General features: G+C 48.4%; 2 protein-coding genes across 3 annotated transcripts in view; one reads left to right on the top strand and one right to left on the bottom strand.

Moving 5' to 3' along the window:
* GUSB (glucuronidase beta) lies at positions 1–18,948 on the top strand. Of its 2 annotated transcripts, XM_036824370.1 has the most exons (12): positions 1–278; positions 1,728–1,913; positions 2,209–2,390; positions 2,550–2,692; positions 3,113–3,300; positions 4,004–4,156; positions 4,413–4,591; positions 4,674–4,820; positions 6,121–6,205; positions 8,230–8,406; positions 11,426–11,561; positions 13,382–18,937. In XM_036824370.1, exons 1-12 carry the CDS (start codon positions 66–68, stop codon positions 13,549–13,551), a joined length of 1,959 nt encoding a protein of 652 aa, XP_036680265.1. In that variant the 5' UTR covers positions 1–65; the 3' UTR covers positions 13,552–18,937. The 2 variants fall into 2 exon arrangements, with proteins under 2 accessions (XP_036680265.1, XP_036680266.1); XM_036824371.1 differs by lacking the exons at positions 1–278; positions 2,209–2,390; positions 2,550–2,692 and having other exon boundaries at positions 1,847–1,913; positions 13,382–18,948.
* The window catches only part of VKORC1L1 (vitamin K epoxide reductase complex subunit 1 like 1), a 57,688-nt gene continuing 53,728 nt past the window's right edge, over positions 17,245–21,204 (bottom strand). Inside the window, exon 3 of the mRNA XM_036824372.1 lies at positions 17,245–19,249. Within this exon, the coding sequence (XP_036680267.1) occupies positions 19,023–19,249 (227 nt within the window). The 3' untranslated portion in view covers positions 17,245–19,022. The remainder of the gene's footprint in view (positions 19,250–21,204) is intronic.

The raw sequence follows: 21,204 nt of genomic DNA, 5'->3' as shown, positions 1-21,204 counted from the left end.
GCCCCGCCTCCCGCGCTCACGGCACCGGGCGCGGGGCTGCTGGCAGCTAGGGGCCCGCGGGAACCATGCTCCGGGGGCTGGCGGGCGCCTGGGCCGTGCTCGGCCCGCTGCTCTGGGGCTGCGGGCTGGCGCTGCTGCAGGGCGGGATGCTCTACCCCCGGGAGAGCCGGTCGCGGGAGCGCAAGGAACTGGACGGCCTCTGGAGGTTCCGCGCCGACTTCTCCCAGAACCGGCGCCAGGGCTTCGAGCAGCAGTGGTACCGGACGCCGCTGCGGGAGGTGCGGGCTCTGGGGACGGGGACCAGGGCAGGGAAGCTCCTGGAAGCCGGGTCTGGGGTGTGGGGAGACTTCCCCTGAGCCCTCGGAACTGCCGGCCAGGAGGAGGTTAAAGATGGACGGGTCTGTGGGGCTTGGGGTCGACCCACCCGGAGAGTGACCGGGAAGGAGGAAATGGGCGGGCCCGATGTCGGTGGGGGAGGTGGAGCCGGAGCAGTGTCCCGGCACCGACCTGGGGGCGGGTGGCCGCGCAGTGGCAGGAGGGGAGGCTTTGGACGTCTTGGGGCCAGCTCTGCCCTGGCAGGAAGGACCTTGGGTTCCAAGGTTCAGGTGGAGGACGGGGCTTGGCATCCAGCCGAGGACCCCCCTCTAGGTCTCCCCTCTGACTTGGATCGGGTGGGAACTGAGAACTGGGGCAGGGGCAGGCCTGTGTGCCCATCCGACACTCACCTCCCTTAGATCCTCTTTTTTCAGTCTTTGCCGCCCAGCCCTCATCGGCGGAGGAAGAAAGGGTCGGGCGGGGGCTGGTGCCAGGCACTTGCCCCACTCAGAGTTTCCTCAGGGAAGCGGCCCATGCGCCCCGGCCAGCCTCCCTCCCTGGGGCAGTCAGTTGATCATCTTCCTCTTAGTCAGGGTCTGGTTTGTCTCTGCAGATCCTTCTTGCCCTAGGCTGGTTGTGGCCATAGGCTCACCCCATTCCATGGAGACCCTGGTGCCTGCTGCCCGCTACCCTGAGAAAGAACTTATGGCCTCACCAGACCTTGGACACAAAGCATCCTAGCAGTTGGTCTCTCATCAGCAAGTTATCCATCCATTCATCCAATATTTGTTGAGTCCTTACTATGTGGCGGGGCTTGTGCCAGAAGCTGGGCAGACAGCTGTGAGGGACAGGAAATCCCTACTTCCTTGGAAGTCACATGTGTCTTCAGGAAGCTCTTCCCCAGGCTGCTTCCAGACTCCCTGAGCTCTCTGCCCCACTCCAGCCTTGCCTTCTCCCTGAGGTGTTCAAGGGTGCGGAGGTTCAGGGGATTCCCTGCGGGGTTCCGATTCACCTGGTTCTGCCGGGACGTCCAGAGGTCGTATCTCAGGGGCCCTGGCCCCTAAGATTGTCCCCCGCCATGCTCCACGCTCTCTTCGTAGAGCTGCTCGCCTGGCAGCAGAGGCCTTGTTCACTCTTTCATTCCCAGCGCCTAAAACAGCACGTACGTGTTCACTGTGCGCCACTGAGTGAGTGAGTGAGTGAGTGTGTGCGTGACTGGGTCTACTTCATGGAGTCGCGAAAATTAAATGAGTCCGTAAAGGACATTGGTCAGTTGCTGGTGGGGTGGCCTGGAATCCGGGAGGGTCTGGGAGAAGTCATCTCGTCCAGCTTCTTCCTGGAAGTGGGGTTGCCGGGGGGGCCCCTTAGCTTCCCAGATGATCTGGACCTGATTCCAGTCCTTGTCTCCTCAGTCGGGCCCCAGCCTGGACATGCCGGTTCCCTCCAGCTTCAATGACGTAGGCCAGGATGGGCGGCTGCGGAGCTTCGTTGGCTGGGTGTGGTATGAACGGGAGGCCACCCTGCCCCAGCGATGGACCGAGGACCTGGGCACAAGAGTGGTGCTGAGGATCGGCAGCGCCCACTACTACGCCATCGTGGTCAGTGCAGCAAGCGGCAGGCGGAACGAGTAGGGTGCCTGGATCCCAGCCGTCACCTGACAGCCTGCCTCCTGCGGTGCCCGCGGGGTGGGGGGCACACTCACGCCCCGCACTGGGGTTCGTGCCCTGGGTGGGGGGGGGTGGCCTCATTTGTTCCCCCGGAGCTCCCTTCCTCCACTTCTGAGGCGGGTGGCAGCTGGCAGCCCATCCCGCCCGCTCCCCCCATACTGCACTTCTACGTGAGGGAGCGCCTGAGATGGCAGGGCCCCCTCCTCATATATCCCTGTGTCTGCAGTGGGTGAATGGGGTCCATGTGGCAGAGCACGAGGGGGGCCATCTCCCCTTCGAGGCTGACATCAGCAAGCTGGTCCAGAGTGGGCCCCTGTCCTCCTGCCGCATTACCATCGCCATCAACAACACGCTCTCCCCCCACACCCTGCCGCCAGGGACCATCCTCTACAAGACGGACACCTCCAAGTGAGCAGCACCTCGCCCCCCTCCCCGCTCTGCCCAGTGGTCTTCCCGTCAGGGGCAGGGTGGCCTTAACAGAGGTGAGGCCCTGGCTCTGGGAGGCCAGGGAGACGTGTGAGCTGAGGTCGAAGGACCCAGGGCAAGGCCACTGCCCTCCCATCCTAGGTACCCCAAGGGTTACTTTGTCCAGAACACAAACTTTGACTTCTTCAATTACGCGGGACTGCATCGGACTGTGCTCCTCTACACCACGCCTACCACCTACATCGATGACATCACCGTCACCACCGACGTGGACCAAGACACTGGTGAGGCTCCTGGCAGGGTCTGCCGTCAGCCAGGCCCCCAGCGGCTTTGTTCCCTGTTTGGAAAGATCCCCTAGGAGAAAGACTGTCCCATCCACCTCAGCAGCTGGAATCCAGCCTGTCTGAGCTGGCAGAGGCTGCGGAAATCACCCATCTGCTCTGACTTCACTTTGGGAGCAAGTGGGGCTTGCCTCAAATCATAGCTCGTGGTGAATAATAGCCCAGGATGCAGGAGAACCCCGTGTCCCTTCCCCACTGTGCCGCCCTCACTTCATCTCCCCTCACTGCAGATTGAGCTCAAGAAATAAACGGCTGTCAGCTAGGGGCTCCTCAGAAAGGTGGCCTCAGGGCACTCTCATCTGTGTGACCCCAGGTCACATCCCTCCCTCCTCTCTCTTGTCTGATCTGTCTTGTCTCCTGCAGGGCTGGTGAATTACCAGATCGTCGTCCAGGGCAGTGAGCACTTCCAGCTTGAAGTGTGTCTCCTGGATGAGGAAGGCAGGGTCGTGGCCAAGGGGACAGGGGGCCGGGGCCAGCTGCGGGTGCCCAGTGCCCACCTCTGGTGGCCGTACCTGATGCACGAGCACCCTGCCTACCTGTACTCGTTGGAGGTAATGGTGGTGAGGATTGGGCTGTGGGAGGCCTTTTCCCCCCATCCAGCAGCCCTGGCTTCAGCAGGCATGGTCCTCTGATCTTCCTAGTCAGTTGGATTGAAGAGTCCCCAGCCTGCTTTTTTCCAACCCTTGGTGGGGAGGCCCAGTTTGAAGAGCAGGCCCCAGGGGCAGGGTGGGCAAAAGTTCTTTCTTTTTTTTTTAAATTTTTTATTTTTTAACATCTTTATTAGAGTATAATTGCTTTACAATGGTGTGTCAATTTCTGCTTTATAACAAAGTGAATCAGTTATACATATATATATGTTCCCATATCTCTTCCCTCTTGCGTCTCACTCCCTCCCACCCTCCCTATCCCACCCCTCTAGGTGGTCACAAAGCACCGAGCTGATCTCCCTGTGCTATGCGGCTGCTTCCCACTAGCTAGCTATTTTACGTTTGGTAGTGTATATATGTCCATGCCACTCTCTCACTTCGTCCCAGCTTACCCTTCCCCCTCCCCGTGTCCTCAAGTCCATTCTCTAGTAGGTCTGCATAAAAGCTCCTTCTTGTTCATGGCGGATGCCTGTACTTCCTGCATCTCTCTACTTGCCGTCCCAGAGGTGGGCTGCCGTGGTTTGCAAGGGGCCATCCTGCCGAAGTGCGGGCTGCGTGGGGTTCAGGCTGTCCAGGATGCCTCATGCCCAGTGCTTGGCTTTTGCAGGTGAAGCTGACCGCACAGACGGCTGCTGGGTTTGTGTCTGACTTCTACACCCTCCCCGTGGGGATCCGCACTGTGGCTGTCACAGAGAGCCAGTTCCGCATCAACGGGAAGCCTTTCTATTTCCACGGGGTCAACAAGCATGAGGATGCAGACGTGAGTTGGGGCTCCTGAGTCCCTGGGGGGGAGCCATTTCTTGCCATCCCTTCCTCCGTGTCCCTTGAAGTGGTTGAGGGCAGCTCAGAGCAGTGAAGCAAACCGCTCAAAACCACTGCTCAAAACCACGATGGGGCCTGTGCTTGGCCTGGATAGCGGGCTAACGGGGTGACTCTTGAGGGGCCCAGCTCTAGAAGGAAGCGCATCTTCAACGGGGACAGGGGGCAGGGGCTCACGCTGCTGTGCTGTCCCCTAGATCCGAGGGAAGGGCTTTGACTGGCCGCTGCTGGTGAAGGACTTCAACCTGCTGCACTGGCTGGGTGCCAATGCCTTCCGCACTAGCCACTACCCCTACGCAGAGGAGGTGATGCAGCTCTGTGACCGCTATGGGATCGTGGTCATCGACGAGAGTCCCGGCGTGGGCATCGTGCTGGCGTGAGTGCCCGCCGCCCGCACAGCCCAGCCCGCCCAGCTTGGCGCCCTGTGACCCGCTCCCTTTCCTCCCCCTGCCCCGCAGCCAGAGCTTCAGCAACGTGTCTCTGCAGCACCACCTGGAGGTGATGGAGGAGATGGTCCGCAGGGACAAGAATCACCCGGCTGTTGTGATGTGGTCTGTGGCCAACGAGCCTGCTTCCTTCCTGAAGCCGGCTGGTTACTACTTTAAGTGAGTGCCCCTGCCTTCCCCGGGTCAGGGGTGAGACCTCAGCCCGCTGGCCCAGCTCAGCCTCGGCTGGCAGCTGCGGGCGAGCTGCAGTGGGCCCTGGGGTGGGTGTGGGCTGTGAGAGGGTCAGCACCTGCTCCCAGCCCAGGTGCATCCATACCTGGTCAGTGCAGGGGACCAAGTACCCACCCACCCAGATCGTGATTTTAACCCAGTGTCTTCTTTGACACACCTGAAATGAAACCCAGAGTTAACCTAACCTATTTATACACATAACTTCAAATTAAGAAAGAAAAAGAAACAGTGACGTGGCCTAACCATAATATAAAGGAGAGTCATTTGTAAAATAATCCGTGAATGCGTGGGCCTAGACTCCCCAGAAGATCCAGTGAAGGGGTCAGGAGCTTGCACCTAGACGTGGCATCTCCCTGACAGCACAGCTACAAAAGCTGATGATGGGGGCTGGAAAGCATAGCTGGTGACTCTGATACCGTGAGCAGCGTTTTCTTCAGTGCTGCCCTTCTCTAACACACTGAGCCACCCCAGGTAAAGTTGCAACCAAAACCAAGTATAGTCTTCCCTCGATTTTTATGGTATCTCCGTTCCTGGGAAATTTAGTGCGTGTTTGTTAAAACTGCACAAAACCACTTTGTGATGCTTCGGGTTCATCTGTAAAGGGGAATTAAGCTTTATAAAGCCGGCTTACCTAGGCGTGTAATTATAAACAGGTTTTCAATGACGTGCATGTTCTAACCATTCTAAGTTACATTGTTGGATGGGACCAGGCCATCTAAAGTTCATGGTCCATTCACTGAATGCGAATAGCTTGTAATTTGTTACATTCGCCTGTGTGGCTTCACTCCTTGGAGCTTCACAGCTATTTAAGTCTCTAGTGAGTGCCCGGCGCACAGCCTGCCTCCCAAGCCCCCGACTTAGGTGTTAATATCCATCCTAATCCACACCCCGTCCTATTTTCAAGAGCTTCGCCAGAGATGCAGAGCCCAGCTTTTGGCAGTGCCCAGCCCAAGGACCTCTGCTCTGTGCCTCCCACCCCTGGAGGATGGCCCCTCCTCTGGGAGGGATGGGGGACTAGGATCTGGGGAGGGAGGAAGGAGGAAGAATGATGTCAGGAAACGTGACGCCTAGAAGAACATGTTTGCTTACCTGAAATACACTGGAAGGCAGGGAGGAGAGCGGTGTCTTGGGGCTTTTTTTGGCTGGGAAGATGGGAAGGAGAGGATGCGGGATGAGAGCCCTCCCTGGACTGACTGACGGTGCCCTGTCTTCTGCCCTCCGTGGACAGGACGCTGATTGCCCACACCAAAGCCTTGGACCCCTCCCGGCCCGTGACCTTTGTGACCAACTCCAACTATGAAGCAGACCTGGCGGTGAGCCTGGGGGTCTCCATGCCACGTCTCCCCTCTGCCTGTCCTCTCATCCTGCCCAGATGCTGGCTGACATGAGCCGCTGGGAGGGACCACGAGCAGCCAGTCCAACCATTTCCATAGATGGTCTTTAGGTTAAAGAGGACTGCCCGTCGATTTGCCAGGCAGTGTGGCTTCTTGAATCTAAGGAGGCTGGGCACAGGGAGGTCGAATTCATTCTCAGTTCAGACTCATCAGTTTTTATGCACCTCAATTTAATTTTATGCCCCTCAGTTTAATATGCTCAGAAAAGGGTAGAGGTTTAAGGGAGCCTAAAGTCATCTTTGTCCCGTGTTTCTCAAACCAGGCTGATCGTCAGAACCACTAAGGGAAGCTTTTTGAAAGTGTAGATATCTGGATTCTGAGATTCTGATTTAGTAAAGTCCAGGGTGGGAATCTGGGTTTTAAAAAAACTCCTCAGTGATTCCCGTCATCAACCCAGCTTTGGGAACCGGACTAGACTAAACTAGATCCAGACCCTGGGATGGAGAATCAAAGGAACAGGCCACACAGCCGGCCAGACCCCACGGCCACCCTCACGGTCCCTGGGCGCAGCAGCCCCTCGGAAACCGTGTTGAGTTGCACGGAAGCTGTAAAACATGGGAGCAAGAAGGTGCTCCTCCACTAGAGAACTGAGGCCAGTACTTAAAAGTGCTCCAGAGAGAGGAATCATCTAAAGGAGAAAGAATGGATGAGAAAACGCTATGCACAAGTATAAATTGTGAGCACTGTCATTTTGACACGGATGGGACAGTTTGTAGCCCTGGTGTTCCTGTGCCATCCCTCGACAACGCCCCCTTGAAGGAGTGCGAAGACTGTGGTCAAATACCAGTGTGACACAGGCAGACCTGGACTTTCCCAGAGCCCAAGTGGTGTCCCTTCCCATTCTAGTGGGCAGGGGAGCCTGTGCCGGTCCCCCCAGAAGGTTGCCAGGCTCACCTGGTGGGGGGTGTGGGCCACGGTCATGGTCACGTGCCCACCCAGAGGCACCGCTTTCCACCTGCATCTTTCCGCCGCCAGTTCGGAAAGGTGCCGAGGTGACTTGGGAAAGACGGACCACAACAGTCACGGTGCAGACTTTGGAGGTGAGGGTGGGTTCAGGTGAGCTCTGCTGCCCACTGCGCACCACACTGTTCAGACTCGAGGCAGTCCCGCCCCATCATCCGGGCTACCCTCCTAGGAGGGAATTTTCCAGCCACTTTTTGGCCCACAGTCCTAGCTCAGGAAGGTGAATCAAGAGCCTTTGTGAGGAGAAAAACTGCCTTTGTCCCTTAGTTGGGAACACTTTTCCAGGGCCAGGGGGACAGCCAGTGACAGGAGCACAACCTAAAGAGGAACACAGTCGGGTTGGGATGGGCCCTGGGCTCCCACTGGGGCCAGCGCGCTGGGCACCCTCCCCTGAGCCCAGCTGCAGCCAGGTCAGGGGCACCAGCCCAGAGTTAGAGACTTGTTCCATTCAAGTCTCTTCTAACTCCGTGTCCTATACGTGTGAGCATCCAACTCATTTCTTTTTTTAAATTAATTAATTAATTAATTTTATTTTGGGCTGCGTTGGGTCTTCGTTGCTGCACGTGGGCTTTCTCTAGTTGCGGCAAGCGGGGGCTACTCTTCACTGCAGTGTGTGGGCTTCCCATCGCGGTGGCTTCTCGTGGCGGAGCACGGGCTCTAGGTGCGCGGGCTTCAGTAGTTGTAGCACGTGGGCTCAGTAGTTGTGGCTCGTGGGCTCTAGAGCGCAGGCTCAGTAGTTGTGGCACACGGGCTTAGTTGTTCCACAATATGTGGGATCTTCCTGGACCAGGGCTCGAACCAGTGTCCCCTGCATTGGCAGGCGGATTCTTAACCACTGTGCCACCAGGGAAGTCCCCTAACTCATTTCTGCATCCCCTTCTTAACTGCTGTGCCAGAAGCGCCGCCCCCCGGCCCAAGTGTAAGTCCGAAGGCTATCCTACACTCTCCTGGTTCTTGAACACGTTTTAACACTCTTCCAGGTGCCGTATGTGGACGTCATCTGTGTGAACAGTTACTACTCCTGGTATCATGACTACGGGCACATGGAGGTGATTCAGCTGCAGCTGGCAACCCAGTTTGAGAGCTGGTATAAGACCTACCAGAAGCCAATTATTCAGAGCGAGTACGGAGCAGAAACCATCACAGGGTTTCACGAGGTAAGTAGTGTAGAACATTCGAGTTATTTTTTCACTCTCCTGGACCGTGATGTCATTCACTGCCCCAGGCTAGAAAGGTGCCTCCTTCCCGGTCCCTCACTTGTCCTGATGACCGCCTATAGCTCACCAGGCTCACCTTAACCTACCCCTCCACACAGCTGCCCTGGACTCAGCCTCTGCCTCACTTGAGTGGTCCTCAGACAGCCTCCCACTAGCTGCCCAAATGGTCTTTGGAACAAATCCAAACCTTGGGAGTCCCGTCACTGGCTTCTCCTGGCCCACAGGACGAAGCCCTAATCTGTGGTCAGGGCTGTCAACATCCTTTGCCCTGTGCCATCTCCCCGGTCTTCGTCCTCCTCTGCCTTCAGTCCTGGACCCTGGCCTGTTTTCACTGTGCTCACTGGCTTCTGCTCTGGCTTGGCCTGTTCCTTCTGCCTAGAATGCCCTTCTTAGCACCATAATCATCAACTAGTGGATTCTGTTTTTTTTTAAAGGGATTATTTATTTATTTGTGTATTTATGTATGTATTTATTTATTTATTTTTGGCTGCGTTGGGTCTTCGTTGTGCCGCAGGCTTTCTCTAGTTGCGGTGAGCGGGGGCTACTCTTTGTTGCGGTGCGCGGGCTTCTCACTGTGGTGGCTTCTCTTGTTGCAGAGCACGGGCTCTAGGCACGTAGGCTCAGTAGTTGTGGCGCACGGGCTTAGTTGCTCTGCAGCATGTGGGATCTTCCTGGACCAGGGCTCGAACCCATGTCTCCTGCATTGGCAGGCGGATTCCTAACCACTGCACCACCAGGGAAGCCCAACTAATGGATTCTTACTCAGCATTCGAGCCTCAGCTTAGGTGGCCCCTCTTTGGTGAGGTTTACCCCACCTGCCCGGGCAGAGGAAACTCTTCCCCCTGCTCCGTCTCTGTCTCAGCATTTCTCAGTGTGCACTGTCACGATCTCTTTGGCTCTCTCCTTGACCAGACCGAGGGCTCCAGGAGGGAGACTAAATCCTATTTATTGTTGCTTCCCAAGCACTCAGCAGGGTCCGGCACACAGCGGGTGCTAAATGATACTTGTTAAGGGAATGAGTGAGACCTTGGAGCAAGATTTTGGTTTTTTTGGGAGTTTTTTTTAGCTGCGTCGCACTGCATGCAGGATCTTAGTTCCTAGACCAGGGATTGAACCCACACCCCCTGCATTGGAAGCGTGGAGTCATAACCACTGGACCACCAGGGAAGTCGTTGGAGCAAGGTTTAATCACTAGCTTTTTCTCATTGTTTTGTCCATTTCCTCACCAAAGATAGGCTGTTTTGTCTTGTGGGGATTGTTTTCATGTGGATTCTTGAACCCCAGCCAGCTGACACTCACCTGTCACAACGGCTGGGGTTCCTTGTTGACACATTTCTTCATTTGCTGATCCTTTGTAGGTTGAACAGTAACCCAAATGGACTCTCTTATTCTGTTCACACCCTTAAATTCATCTTGCCTACACAGAGTGCCACTTGGACAGACTGCTAACGTAGGGGGAAGTATCTTATGAAGATAAAGTATGTACATTTGTCCTCCCTCTTTAAAAAGGTGACCAACTCTGAATTTTTAACAAATTCTGAAAAGGACTTCCCTGGTGGTCCAGTGGTTAAGACTTCCCCTTCCAATGAAGGGGGTGTGGGAGCTAAGATCCCACATGCCTCCTGGCCAAAAAACCAAAACATAAAACAGAAGCAATATTGTAACAAATTCAATAAAGATTTTTTTAAAAAAAGGAAATTCTGAAAGAGTCTGGGTCAGCACTCTCTGATAGCGCCTTTGTGGTGATGGAAATGTTCTAGATCTGCACCGTCCAGAAGGGGAGCCACTGCCACGTGTGACTTCTGAGGACTTGGAACGTGACTGGCGTGACTGATATAGTTTAATGTAGTTTTAAATTTAAATAACCTCGTGTGGCTAGCATTAGACAAGGCAGGGTCATTTCCATTAAAACACAGTAAGGAACTCGACATCTTGCCCTGCCCTCAAATTCCACTTTGGAACTGCAACAAAACAGGGCTCAGTGGTACAGTTGTATCTTCGGTGTATAGTAGCTTTCACTGTTGTTGTTGTTCTGCATCTTTTTTTTTTTTTTTGGCTGCGCCACGAGGCATACAGGATCTTAGTTCCCCGACCAGGGATCAAGGCCTGTGCCCCCTGCAGTGGTGCAGTGGAAGCACAGCGTCTTAACCACTGCACTGCCAGGCAAGTCCCTATAATAGCATTTTTTTCCCTATAATAGCATTTATATTTATTTATTTATGTATGTATTTTGGCTGCGCCAGGTCCTAGTTGCGGCACTCGGGATCCTCACTGCGGCACACGGGATCTTTAGTTGTGGCATGCGGGATCTAGTTCCCTGACCCTATCTTTCTAGTTTGCCACTTTGTCTCCAATGCCTGCCATATAAGCAGATACTAAATAATTATTTGTTGAATGGATGAATGGGCTAAACAGCAGCTACTTACCCAGACGAGATACAGATGAATCTGAGGCGAGTTAAATCTGAGTCACACTAGTTCTCAAATTATACACTGGCAGCTACTTCAAACTTGAGTTTTAAATTTATTATCCAGAGACATACTTTTACTCCTAGTGTAGTTCAGCTTTAAGACTGCACTGGGGAATAGAGGTGTTAAAGATAAAGCAAATATTAAATTCTGTTTATGGGAATTCCCTGGTGGTCCAGTGGTTAGGACTTGGCACTTTCACTGCCGTGGGCCCCAGTTCAATCCCTGGTCAGGGAACTAAGAACCTGCGTGCCATGCAGTGTGGCCAAAAAAAAACCCCAAAACAGTTACTAATTAAGGTTTTGTTTTTTTTTCACCCTGGGCTATGTCATACCCTGGCTGTGTCCCTACACCAGCATCAGCAAATCCTGCAGTCACTATAGCCCACCATGAGGACAGATATTTTGGTCATCACGTGGATCTTTATTTTTATCTAACATTTACAGTCCTGCTTGTTCTGAGTCCTAAATTCTCTTTGCCTTGACTTCCAGGATCCACCTCTGATGTTCAGTGAAGAGTACCAGAAAGGCCTGCTTGAGCAGTATCACGTGGTTCTGGATCAGAAGCGAAAAGAATATGTGGTTGGAGAGCTCATCTGGAATTTTGCTGATTTTATGACTGACCAGTGTAAGTGGCAGTTCGGTGCATGGAATGTACCGCTTCTCCTTTTTTCAGGTTGGCATTTCAGTTCAGGACATTTGGTTGTAAGAACCCTGGAAACAAGAGGGGGAAAGCTGATGTAATCAATGCAGGCTACATAGAGGATTCCCTAGGAAAAGTAAGTTGTGTTTAGCAAGCAGCCATCACTTGCTGGCTGCCTAAATCATTTTATGGTGAACAAGCAAATGGGAGAGGCTGCCGTCTCAAGGCACACATGGCTAGCTTACCTCTGTGTTTCACCACAGTATGAGGAAAAAGTGGACCTCGTACTGGATTTATTTGTGCGATATACTCATTATTCCAGAATAAGGTACAAAGCCCGAGAAACTTCAGATATTTCAGTCTGTTTTATATTATTCACTTACAAAAGGCAAGTTCGCCAAATACAGGTAAGTGTCAAAGGGTTTTGAATGCGGGAGTGTTTAAAAGCCTTCAAAGTGAATACGATCTGTACTTTCTCAAGTGGGGATAATGAGGGCCACTTCACAAAAGTTCCAAATGAGTTTCCCATTTCTTTCTACCCCTCTAGGTAACTAGCTTCTTGATATACCATGAACTTAGGATAGCAATCTGGGGAGGAAGGGAAGGATTTGGTAGTAGTGGGAATTACATTACATTACTTACGGGGAAAGACAGGTTTTTAGAAGGTTAAAGTTTTGTTTTGTTTTGATATATTTTTATTTATTTATTTGGTTGCACCGGGTCTCAGTTGTGGCAGGCAGGCTCCTTTGTTGCAGCTCGCCGGTTCCTTAGTTGTGGCATGCGAACTCTTAGTTGCGGCATGCATGTGGGATCTAGTTCCCCGGACCGGCATCAAACCCGGGCCCCCTGCATTGGGAGCACGGAGTCTTAACCACTGTGCCACCAGGGAAGTCCCTAGAAGATTAAGGTTTAATTAAAAATCCGAATGGGAGAGGTGAAGAAGAAAAGAGAAAGCATGAGCCTCCACTCTGCTTGGCAAATGAGATTCACAGCTCCTGGAAATAAGCTTGGATGGAAGTCTAGTTCTGTGACTAAGTGCAGTGCTTTGCGTAGTAAGGAATTAGCTGTGTGACCTTGTACAAGGTACCTACCTTTTCACAAGCCTGTAAAGTGGGGCTAACGCCTACCACCTTGCAGGTTGACGCAGGGATTCCATTTGACGAAGCGCTTGGCACAGTGCCTGGCGTTTGCTTTTCGTGGAAGAAATTGTTGTCTTGAACTTTTCAGTGGGAAAGACCTGCTTTCCATTTAACAGAAGCGGTGGTTTCTCTAGGAGATGGAGGGGTTCTCTGGAGTGTAGCTGCTCCCTTCCCAGCTCCAGCTCCGGCGGACCTGCCGCCAGGGGTGGGGACCCAGCTGGAAGTCTGCCCAGCAGGACTTTAAAATCTACGAGTAGCTCCCACTTAGGCGCCTGTGACTGGTCAAGACTCTGGCTCCCACTAGCACAGCTGTCTCCTCAGAGAGGCGCAAGCCTTTCCAAGGGGAACTTCGTCTCAGCCCCGCTCCAGTTACCAGGCAGGTGGGTACCCATAATGTCTTAAACCTTATTTTGCAAGTAAAAGATAAATAATTTTGGATTATTTCCCTAACAGAAGAAAAATTAACACACCAGGGAGCTCAGTGTTTTGGGGGAGCAGTGGTATTTAAATCTTTAACCCGTTAAGGGGCCACTTCATCAGATACCGCTTCAGACCAAGCATCTCTAAACCATGAGGACCTCTCTGTTTAGTGCCCAGCTTGGCTCCAGGCTGGTTCTGATTTGGCCCATCAGAAGTCATCTGAAATACCTTTTGCCTTGTTTTTAGCACCACAGAGGGCGATAGGCAATAGAAAAGGGATCTTCACTCGTCAGAGACAACCGAAAAGTGCAGCATTCCTGTTGCGAGAGAGATACTGGAAACTTGCCAATGAAACCAAGTACCACGGGTCAGCTGTGAAGTCACAGTGTGTGGGAAACAGCCCGTTTACTTTTTAAGCAAGAACTACCTCTCTGCCGACACGGGCTCTGTCAGCCCCTCCTTCCCAAGCAGGGGGCGACTTCCACAGGACACAGAGCAAGCGCTTCCTGGACTGTGCATGGCAGACCGGGAAGTTTCTGGTCTGGATTTTGTGGTCATTTGCTAGAAGGGAACGTTAGAGGTGAAAATAAAGGCTTCTGGAGTATGAGAATAAAGAGTTGGCTTAAAAGTGACCATCCATAAATTCAGTGATCTGTACCGCTGAAGCATCTGAAATTGTTCTTCTGTGTCAGGCTGTTTTCATGGCCTTAACCGAGTACGGAGTCTTGAGAAACCTCTGCTTCAGCACTCGCCACAATCAGAGTCGCTGGATACAGACTGTGTGCTGCCACAGGAACAGCCCTACCGCTTTAGGGCCACCTGTGCTCAGGTGCCACCTGTGCTTTAGGCCAGCCTTGACTTGAGTGGGTGACAGTAAAAGACAAGTGCTAGTAACTCCACAGATAAGCCAAAGTCCCAGCAAATTCACAGAAAGTAGTATCATGCTGGAATAATGCACAAGGTCGAGGTACCAGTGTCCAGAGTTAAGCTGACATGTAAGCATAAGAAAGGTAAGAGTTGAGGAATGTCAGAATTGGAAGGGAGCTGAGAGGTTACCAGTTCTTCTGGGACGTTCTTCCAACCTCAGCCATAGTTTTTTCTGGACTGAGAGGGACAGATGGGCGTAGAAGCCCACTGGGCCATCACAGCTGATTCCAGTGAATGTGATAAGGCCTCTTTAAACGGGCTGGGCCTGCAGACAAGTAGGACAGGCTTTTGTACCTCTGGGTGACGCCACCCGCTCTGCTCCTGAGGATGGTCTTTCCTTATGGAATCTTTCCTCCTCCTCCTCTTCCACAGGCTCCATTAAGGCAAATAAGGCACACTTTGTAAGAGTTCAGTGTTCACCTATCTTGGTTTAAAGCTGAAAGCTTTGGAAAAATACTGTCCAATCAAATAGAAGACCATGAAACAATACAATTCTTAATACAGAGCTTGATCTACTTCACTTGCGGGGGATTTCACATCTCAACACATGCCCTTTTTTACTCTTCCTTTCCAAGCTCCATGAAAGAAACAGTACAGATAATTTAACCTCATTTTAGTGGCCATCTTTAGACCATTTTTAAGAAATGAGAGTGTAGTCAGTTCAAATAATAAGTTAGGAATTCTAGTGGTTACATATTTCTTTCATTACCACTAAACTTAAGTCCCTTGAAGTAATCAAGTTTTGTGTTCCAGTTTAATGTCAAGGAATAATATATAAAACTCTTTACTTGACAGACATTAAAAAAAAATTAAACATCACAAACACACTTAAATGTTTTACAAATTAGAGGTAAGGTCCATTTCTTAAGTCCTAAGGTTCTAACACAGGGCACATTTGTTCTATTCAATAAAATATGGCTAACTGCATTTCAAATGGAATCATCTTTCTTACAGATGTTAACTTTTTAGAAGTTTATAACAGTGGAGTGTTCGAGGTGAGCTAAAGTAAAGCAGTGGAAAAACAGCTGATTAATACATTCTATGTGCTTACAGAACTGTAAGCAGTAACATCTTTTTCATTAATTCTCGACAACCACATACATCATAAATCAACAGGAATTCCAAGAACTAGACTCTCTGAGAATTCTGCTGTGTCTCCTCTAAGTTACATATAATTTAAGAGAAGAAGAATCAACTCAGTACACCTGTAGAAATGAAGCTACAGAAACAATTTCAAGAATAATTTATAAGACTGAATTCATTTCTGTTGCTTTTTTGAAATGCAATACTGCAGTATAAGAATGAGGGCAGCACAACTTCCACAGGTAACTTCTACATTTATTTTATACCAAAAAGTTATGTGCAACAAATAAACATTCTTACATATTTACATTTGTTTTTACCAGTTAGCAAAACTGTGTCCTAAATCTCTGATAAAGAATATTTCTATCTATATTAAAGGGGAAATCTGCCCAGTGAACTCCATTTTAAATGAATGTTTACTCTGGAGCTTAAAGCACTAGTAATAAATATTTTTGATGGAACGTACTATACAGATCATACACCTAATACTTAGGCCATGCTTAATAGTTTTATAACAAAACATTTCACCTTTTCTGGGCTAATTTGTCGAAAAAAATGTTTAACCAAGTAGCCTGGACGCCTACCCCCGCCCCCTTTGATTTATTGAAGGGTAGCTCTCACAAATTAGGAATCATAAGTGCTGCCTAAAATATCTGAATAGAAATGTTTCACCAGTGCTTGCCTGTTGGGGAGAAATACACGAGGACAAAGACTGAATATTAGGTATTCCTTCCCAAATAGGTTACCAAAAATGATAGTGGGCTTCTTGTTGGCATTTGTTCAGTACTGATTTTTCAGGAAAAGATCTGTCAGCATTCATTGGTGTCAAGCTTTGCTGAAGACAACTTTGCACTTTTGCTGATAGTCTTAAAAATAAATGAAATACAAGAAAAGTAAAGCCAACTAACAGTTTTAATTTCACTGTAGTCTTGGTCCTGTATCCTACCTAGTAGGTCCAAGGATCTCTTGTACCAAATGATAGATCTTTGTCTCTTTGTAAGAAAATAGTCAATGCTTTCAACATCCTTAGAAGTAATGGATTTAAGGAGAGGCTCTATACATCAACTAAAGTAATTCCTGGCACACAGCTAGTTAAACCTGAGTTATTCACCAGACGTTTACCCTCACTGATAGCAACTAGCTGCAGTGAAAAATACCAAACCCTCCAAACCACCTAGATTCCCTAGAATCTATCATCTAACCACAACTTCTCTTATTTCTTCAAATGATAGGACTGTCAAGTAGATAAGAGGCTTCATTGTTACAAATCATTTTGAAAACCAAGAAGCAGAAATTCAATTTCTTCCCTAATCTGTTCTTCCACATTGGTGGCTAATAATGTTGCAGTGTTTAAATATTCTGTCTAAAATAGTCAAAATAGCCCTCAGATTTTATAACATGGGGTTTTCTCCCTCTTCTGGGATGTAACTGAGGATGTAGAGGGAAGCCTAAATTCTTCCCGGGCAAAAATACCAAATCACACGCATGGGGGGGGGTGGGGTGCGGGGGACAGGGGCAGGTCCTTTGCTTACAGCGATATGGGTGTCACCACACTGGTATTTCAGGCAGCACGTGGTCATCACCCAGTGAAAAGAAGGATATTAATTCTGGGGTCATAGGAATGTGGCAACAATTTTTCTACAACTGAAACAGTGGTTTCCCCAAGGCTTAGAAAAGCAAAGGAAAAACTCGAAGGGTCTGGCTGAACACTGACGTTCTCTCATGTAAGAGTTGAAGATGATCGCAAGAACGCAACATCAAGACAAGCTTTAACTCTACTCTGCTGATTGATACAAAATATGGTGAAAAACAATTTTAAATTGGGACACGAGGAACTTGTTTAGCACGACCAGAGTTATATATACCACGAAGTCTTCACCATGAAGCCAGTTCCACTCTAGCGGAGAAAAGAGAAGCAGTAAACTGCTGGGTAGGCGGGAAGCACTGCTACAAGATGACCTTGTTGCACGGTTCTCCAGCGTTAGGACTTGTTTCTCCATAAATATCAGACATCTAATCAATGCTTTCTAGAGTTCTTTAACTATAGAAACAAGAACAATACATAGATAATAAAACAGGCATTGAAATATTCACATTCTTGGGAGAACATAAGCCTTGATGAAATCTGAATTAAGCTATCTTTTACAAAACTCGTTTAAACTGGTTGAAAGTACATTACAACTCAGATTTTATACCTGCCTTGGGCCAGAAGAATACATTGCATCAATTATGACAGTTAGTTGGAAACTGCTGAACAGTTGCTGACTCTGCACGTTACAGTTTACAGAGCAGAGCCTGTCCCCTCCCTTCAAAAGAAGGCAAATAAAGCACTCAGAAGTTACCGGTCTCTTTTTAACATAATGATGAATGGAATTGGAAGCAAAAACATGGCTACTACTTCTCAATCTAAGGAATAAAATGATCATACAGAACCTTTCTATAGAATGCAAGTTTTCTACTTCATGCTAAGAAAGGAAGGAAGGACACTTCTGCCCAAGTTCAACACACAAAATATTTGGTTTGAGATTTAAGACAGAAGGCACTTTGAACAATCTGATATAAGATGTTAACCATAGAAACATACTATCACTATTTCATTTGGGTTTATTCAGATCACTTTCAAAAACTCTGCATTTGGGTAGTTATTAGAAAGAGTACTGTATTTCACCTTGAGATATTTCTACCTTTAGTACTCCTCCCAGTTAAGCAAACTGAGCAGCATGTCAGCCCTAAAGTTTACAAATCCAGTATCTGACTCTAAAACAATTAAACTAGACATCTGGTTAATTAGTGTAGAAAGAAACAGGGAAAACACTACAGAGTTACCCAAGAGCAATCCTACTCTGGAGCGACTGGGCTTATACTGATGATTTCAAAGTCAATACTGTTTGGTTGACTGGCACCAATGTTAAGGAAAATAATCTGCATGAAAATTCAACTGTTGTAAGAGATTTTACCTAAAAATGCCATATTAATATTTCCAGCTTTTCTCCAAAGAAATCTACCCATTTTCCCATCTTTAGTATACTGAAGGCCTTGGACTTGAAAGTCTGGTCACATGACTCATTCTGTAATGTTATAATTGATCCAGTTTTATGACTAGGTACAAGCTTGACTTGAATGTCCAAATTTAGTTTCCTCCTTTCAGAGGAAGGAGATGAAAGGGAACCAATCACCCTATTATTTTTGCTGTCAATGCTAGACCCACAGCTCTCAGTGCTTTTCACAAGATGCTCTGTATGGACTTAACTATTTTCACTATTTCTTCAGTCAACGTTGAGCTGACATTTCTTCATTGCTACACTTCAACTAAACTGTACAGTAAGTTCTGCAGGGATGGATCCAATATTTCTACCTTTATTTACAAATATCACATGAATGGATTCTAGTTGAATCTACATGTTTAAATCCATCAGCTAAAAACATTACATATTGTAAACATGGCAATATTTAATACAGTATCTATTCTAAAATATTTTCATGTCATGATCACATTTGTTATAGCTGAAATTTAATTTATACACATTAGAGAATTACTAGCAATGGTTGCTCACTTTACAATTGAGGGAAGGAGGCTAGGGCTACATTTATTATTTCAGAAACATCTCCAAAGTAAAGTTAAAGCTTGTCTTTGATTGGCTCGGCGTATCCTCTTTGTTTTTTTGTATCCATATTTAAAATGAAGATTGACACAGAAAATAGCTAGAGCCCCTTCTAATTTACAGGATTTTAAAAAATCAGTTTAAGATTCTTAGGGAAAGTGTCTGTTGTGAAGAATTAAAAAAAAAAAAACAAAAAAAAAACCAACCAAACTGCTGCAAAATAAACTTAATGGAAAAAGGGACTTCAGACTGTCAGTTAAGAGTTCGTCAGGTGGTTAGTCCTGCTTGGGCTGCAGTTGCCGTTTCCAGGCCTCATTCAAGTAAACTAGTCGTTTGTAGTTGATGATAAGAAGAATGAAGTTCAGCACGTATGTGATGACGCAGATTATGCAAAACTCCTTCAGCACAAAGTACAGGATGTAGGCCAGGTACAAAGACCCCACTACAGACATGATGGAGGACGTCATGAGGATTAAAGCTGCAACTGCACTTGCTGTCAGGCCTGCAAGAGAAAGAGACACGTGGCTCAATCAGACCTTGACACTGGAGAGAGAGTTTCTGAGTTAAAAGGTAACATTTTGTGATTTGCTGCAGTGTTGGAATACTGATCTTACAACAAAACATTCTGAAATTGGAGGACAAAAACTACAGGTCTATTTTGTTAAGATTATGCAGGTTGACTCTGCACATAGGATACCAGTTTTATAGCTGCAATATTTTTGACTTGTCAATATTCTAGATGAAATATTAACTTATTTCATAAACCAGCCTCAGTTAAGGCACACAAAGAAAATATGCAGTCTCTCAATCACATTATGCAATGAGCAGATTTGTAAAACTGACAGCCCTACCTCCTCTAATGAATAAAGTAACATGAGGACCACAACCTTCTCATCCAAGCAGGACACATTTGGTGAGACCCTCCCCCTGGCCTTTTCGCTATAGGTGGACTCCCCACCTGTGGAAAGTAAAATTTGCTTTCCCATGTTCAGACAAAAAAAAAAAACCCATAATGGGAGATGATTACACCAACATGCTGCTGAAGAAAAAAAAAAATCATGATAAACATTTCAGAAAGGGCTCACCCTGGGGCATAACGGAAACCGCATTTGGCCAGTTGGCCACACGTGGGTCAAACCAGATCAAGAAAAAAGGCAGTTATGTGTGCTAAGCTTGGTTCTCAAGACAAAGGCTTGCCTGAATTTTTGATGCTATCTGACATCTTCACATGTATGGTTTTGTAATTTCCTGTAGCCAACAGTATTGAGAACATGTGCATTTATTTTCAAGGACAGAGGAGACAGCAGAGCATATTAAACTACCTATACCCTCCTACCCAGCAAGTAATGGATAAGGATCACAGAAACAGGAAAAAATAAGAAAAGGTGATAGTGGTTTGAAAAGGTTAGTTAAGAAGCTGAAATTCCCGCTGCAAGTAGAATGAGAAGTTGCCTGTGGGCTGCAGCTTGGCCATGGGGGCTGACTTGCCCCAACACCAGTCAGTACTAGAGAATATGATGCTTTAACAAGGCTGTTTAAGACTAAGATGCTGTTGCATTACTTATGCCACCTGCTTTTGTAAATAAAGATTTATCGTAACCCAGCCACGCTTATTCATGTATGTAATGTCCATGGCTTCTTTTGCACTAGAGTGACAGAGTTGAGAAGTTGCAACAGTCAGAAAAGCCTAAATTATTTCCTATCTGGCCCTTTACTAAAAAACATAGTTTGCTGACCTCATCTATGCTAACATCTAAAACCTCAGAAATTAATGCTGTCAGGGACTTCCCTGGCGGTCCAGTGGTTAAGACTCCGCACTTCCACTGCAGGGGGTGCGGGTTCGACCGCCGGTTGGGGAACTAACTAGAGTCCCACATGCCGTGTCGTATGGCCAAAAACTGGAAAAAAAAAAAAAATTAGTGCTGTCACCTTAATTTTATCTAAGAAAGTTAATTTCAAAATGATATGGGCGAGTTATTTACTCTCTCTCTGCAACTCTTTTCCGTAACTGTAAAACTGTGATGATAATCATGACTGCCTCCGAAGACTGTTGTGCAGATTAAAAGAGCTAATAGGATGGGAATTCCCTGGTGGTCCAGTGGTTAGGACTCGTCGCTTTCACCGCGGTGACCTGGGTTCGATCCCTGGTCGGGGAACTAAGATCCCGCAAGCCGAGAGGCGTGGCCAAAAACAAAAAACAAAACAAAACCAAAAAAGGCTGTATCTCGAACAACTTAGAAGGGAGTGAAGATGATGTGCTCTGGAAAACTATGTTTGAGGAGTTCAAATGTGCCACAGTGGTAAAGACACTGACACTAAAAATGCATGTGAATGCATAAAATGTGAATAGAAAAGATACATATGGGGACTTCCCTGGTGGCGCAGTGGTTAAGAATCCACCTGCCACTGCAGGGGACACGGGTTCGAGCCCTGGTCCGGGAAGATCCCACATGCCGC

The sequence above is a fragment of the Balaenoptera musculus genome, chromosome 15, assembly GCF_009873245.2.
Source record: "Balaenoptera musculus isolate JJ_BM4_2016_0621 chromosome 15, mBalMus1.pri.v3, whole genome shotgun sequence".
NCBI classification, from domain to species: domain Eukaryota; kingdom Metazoa; phylum Chordata; class Mammalia; order Artiodactyla; family Balaenopteridae; genus Balaenoptera; species Balaenoptera musculus.
The sequence above is the reverse complement of the archived record's forward strand: the minus strand, read 5'-3'. Positions and strand labels throughout refer to the sequence as shown.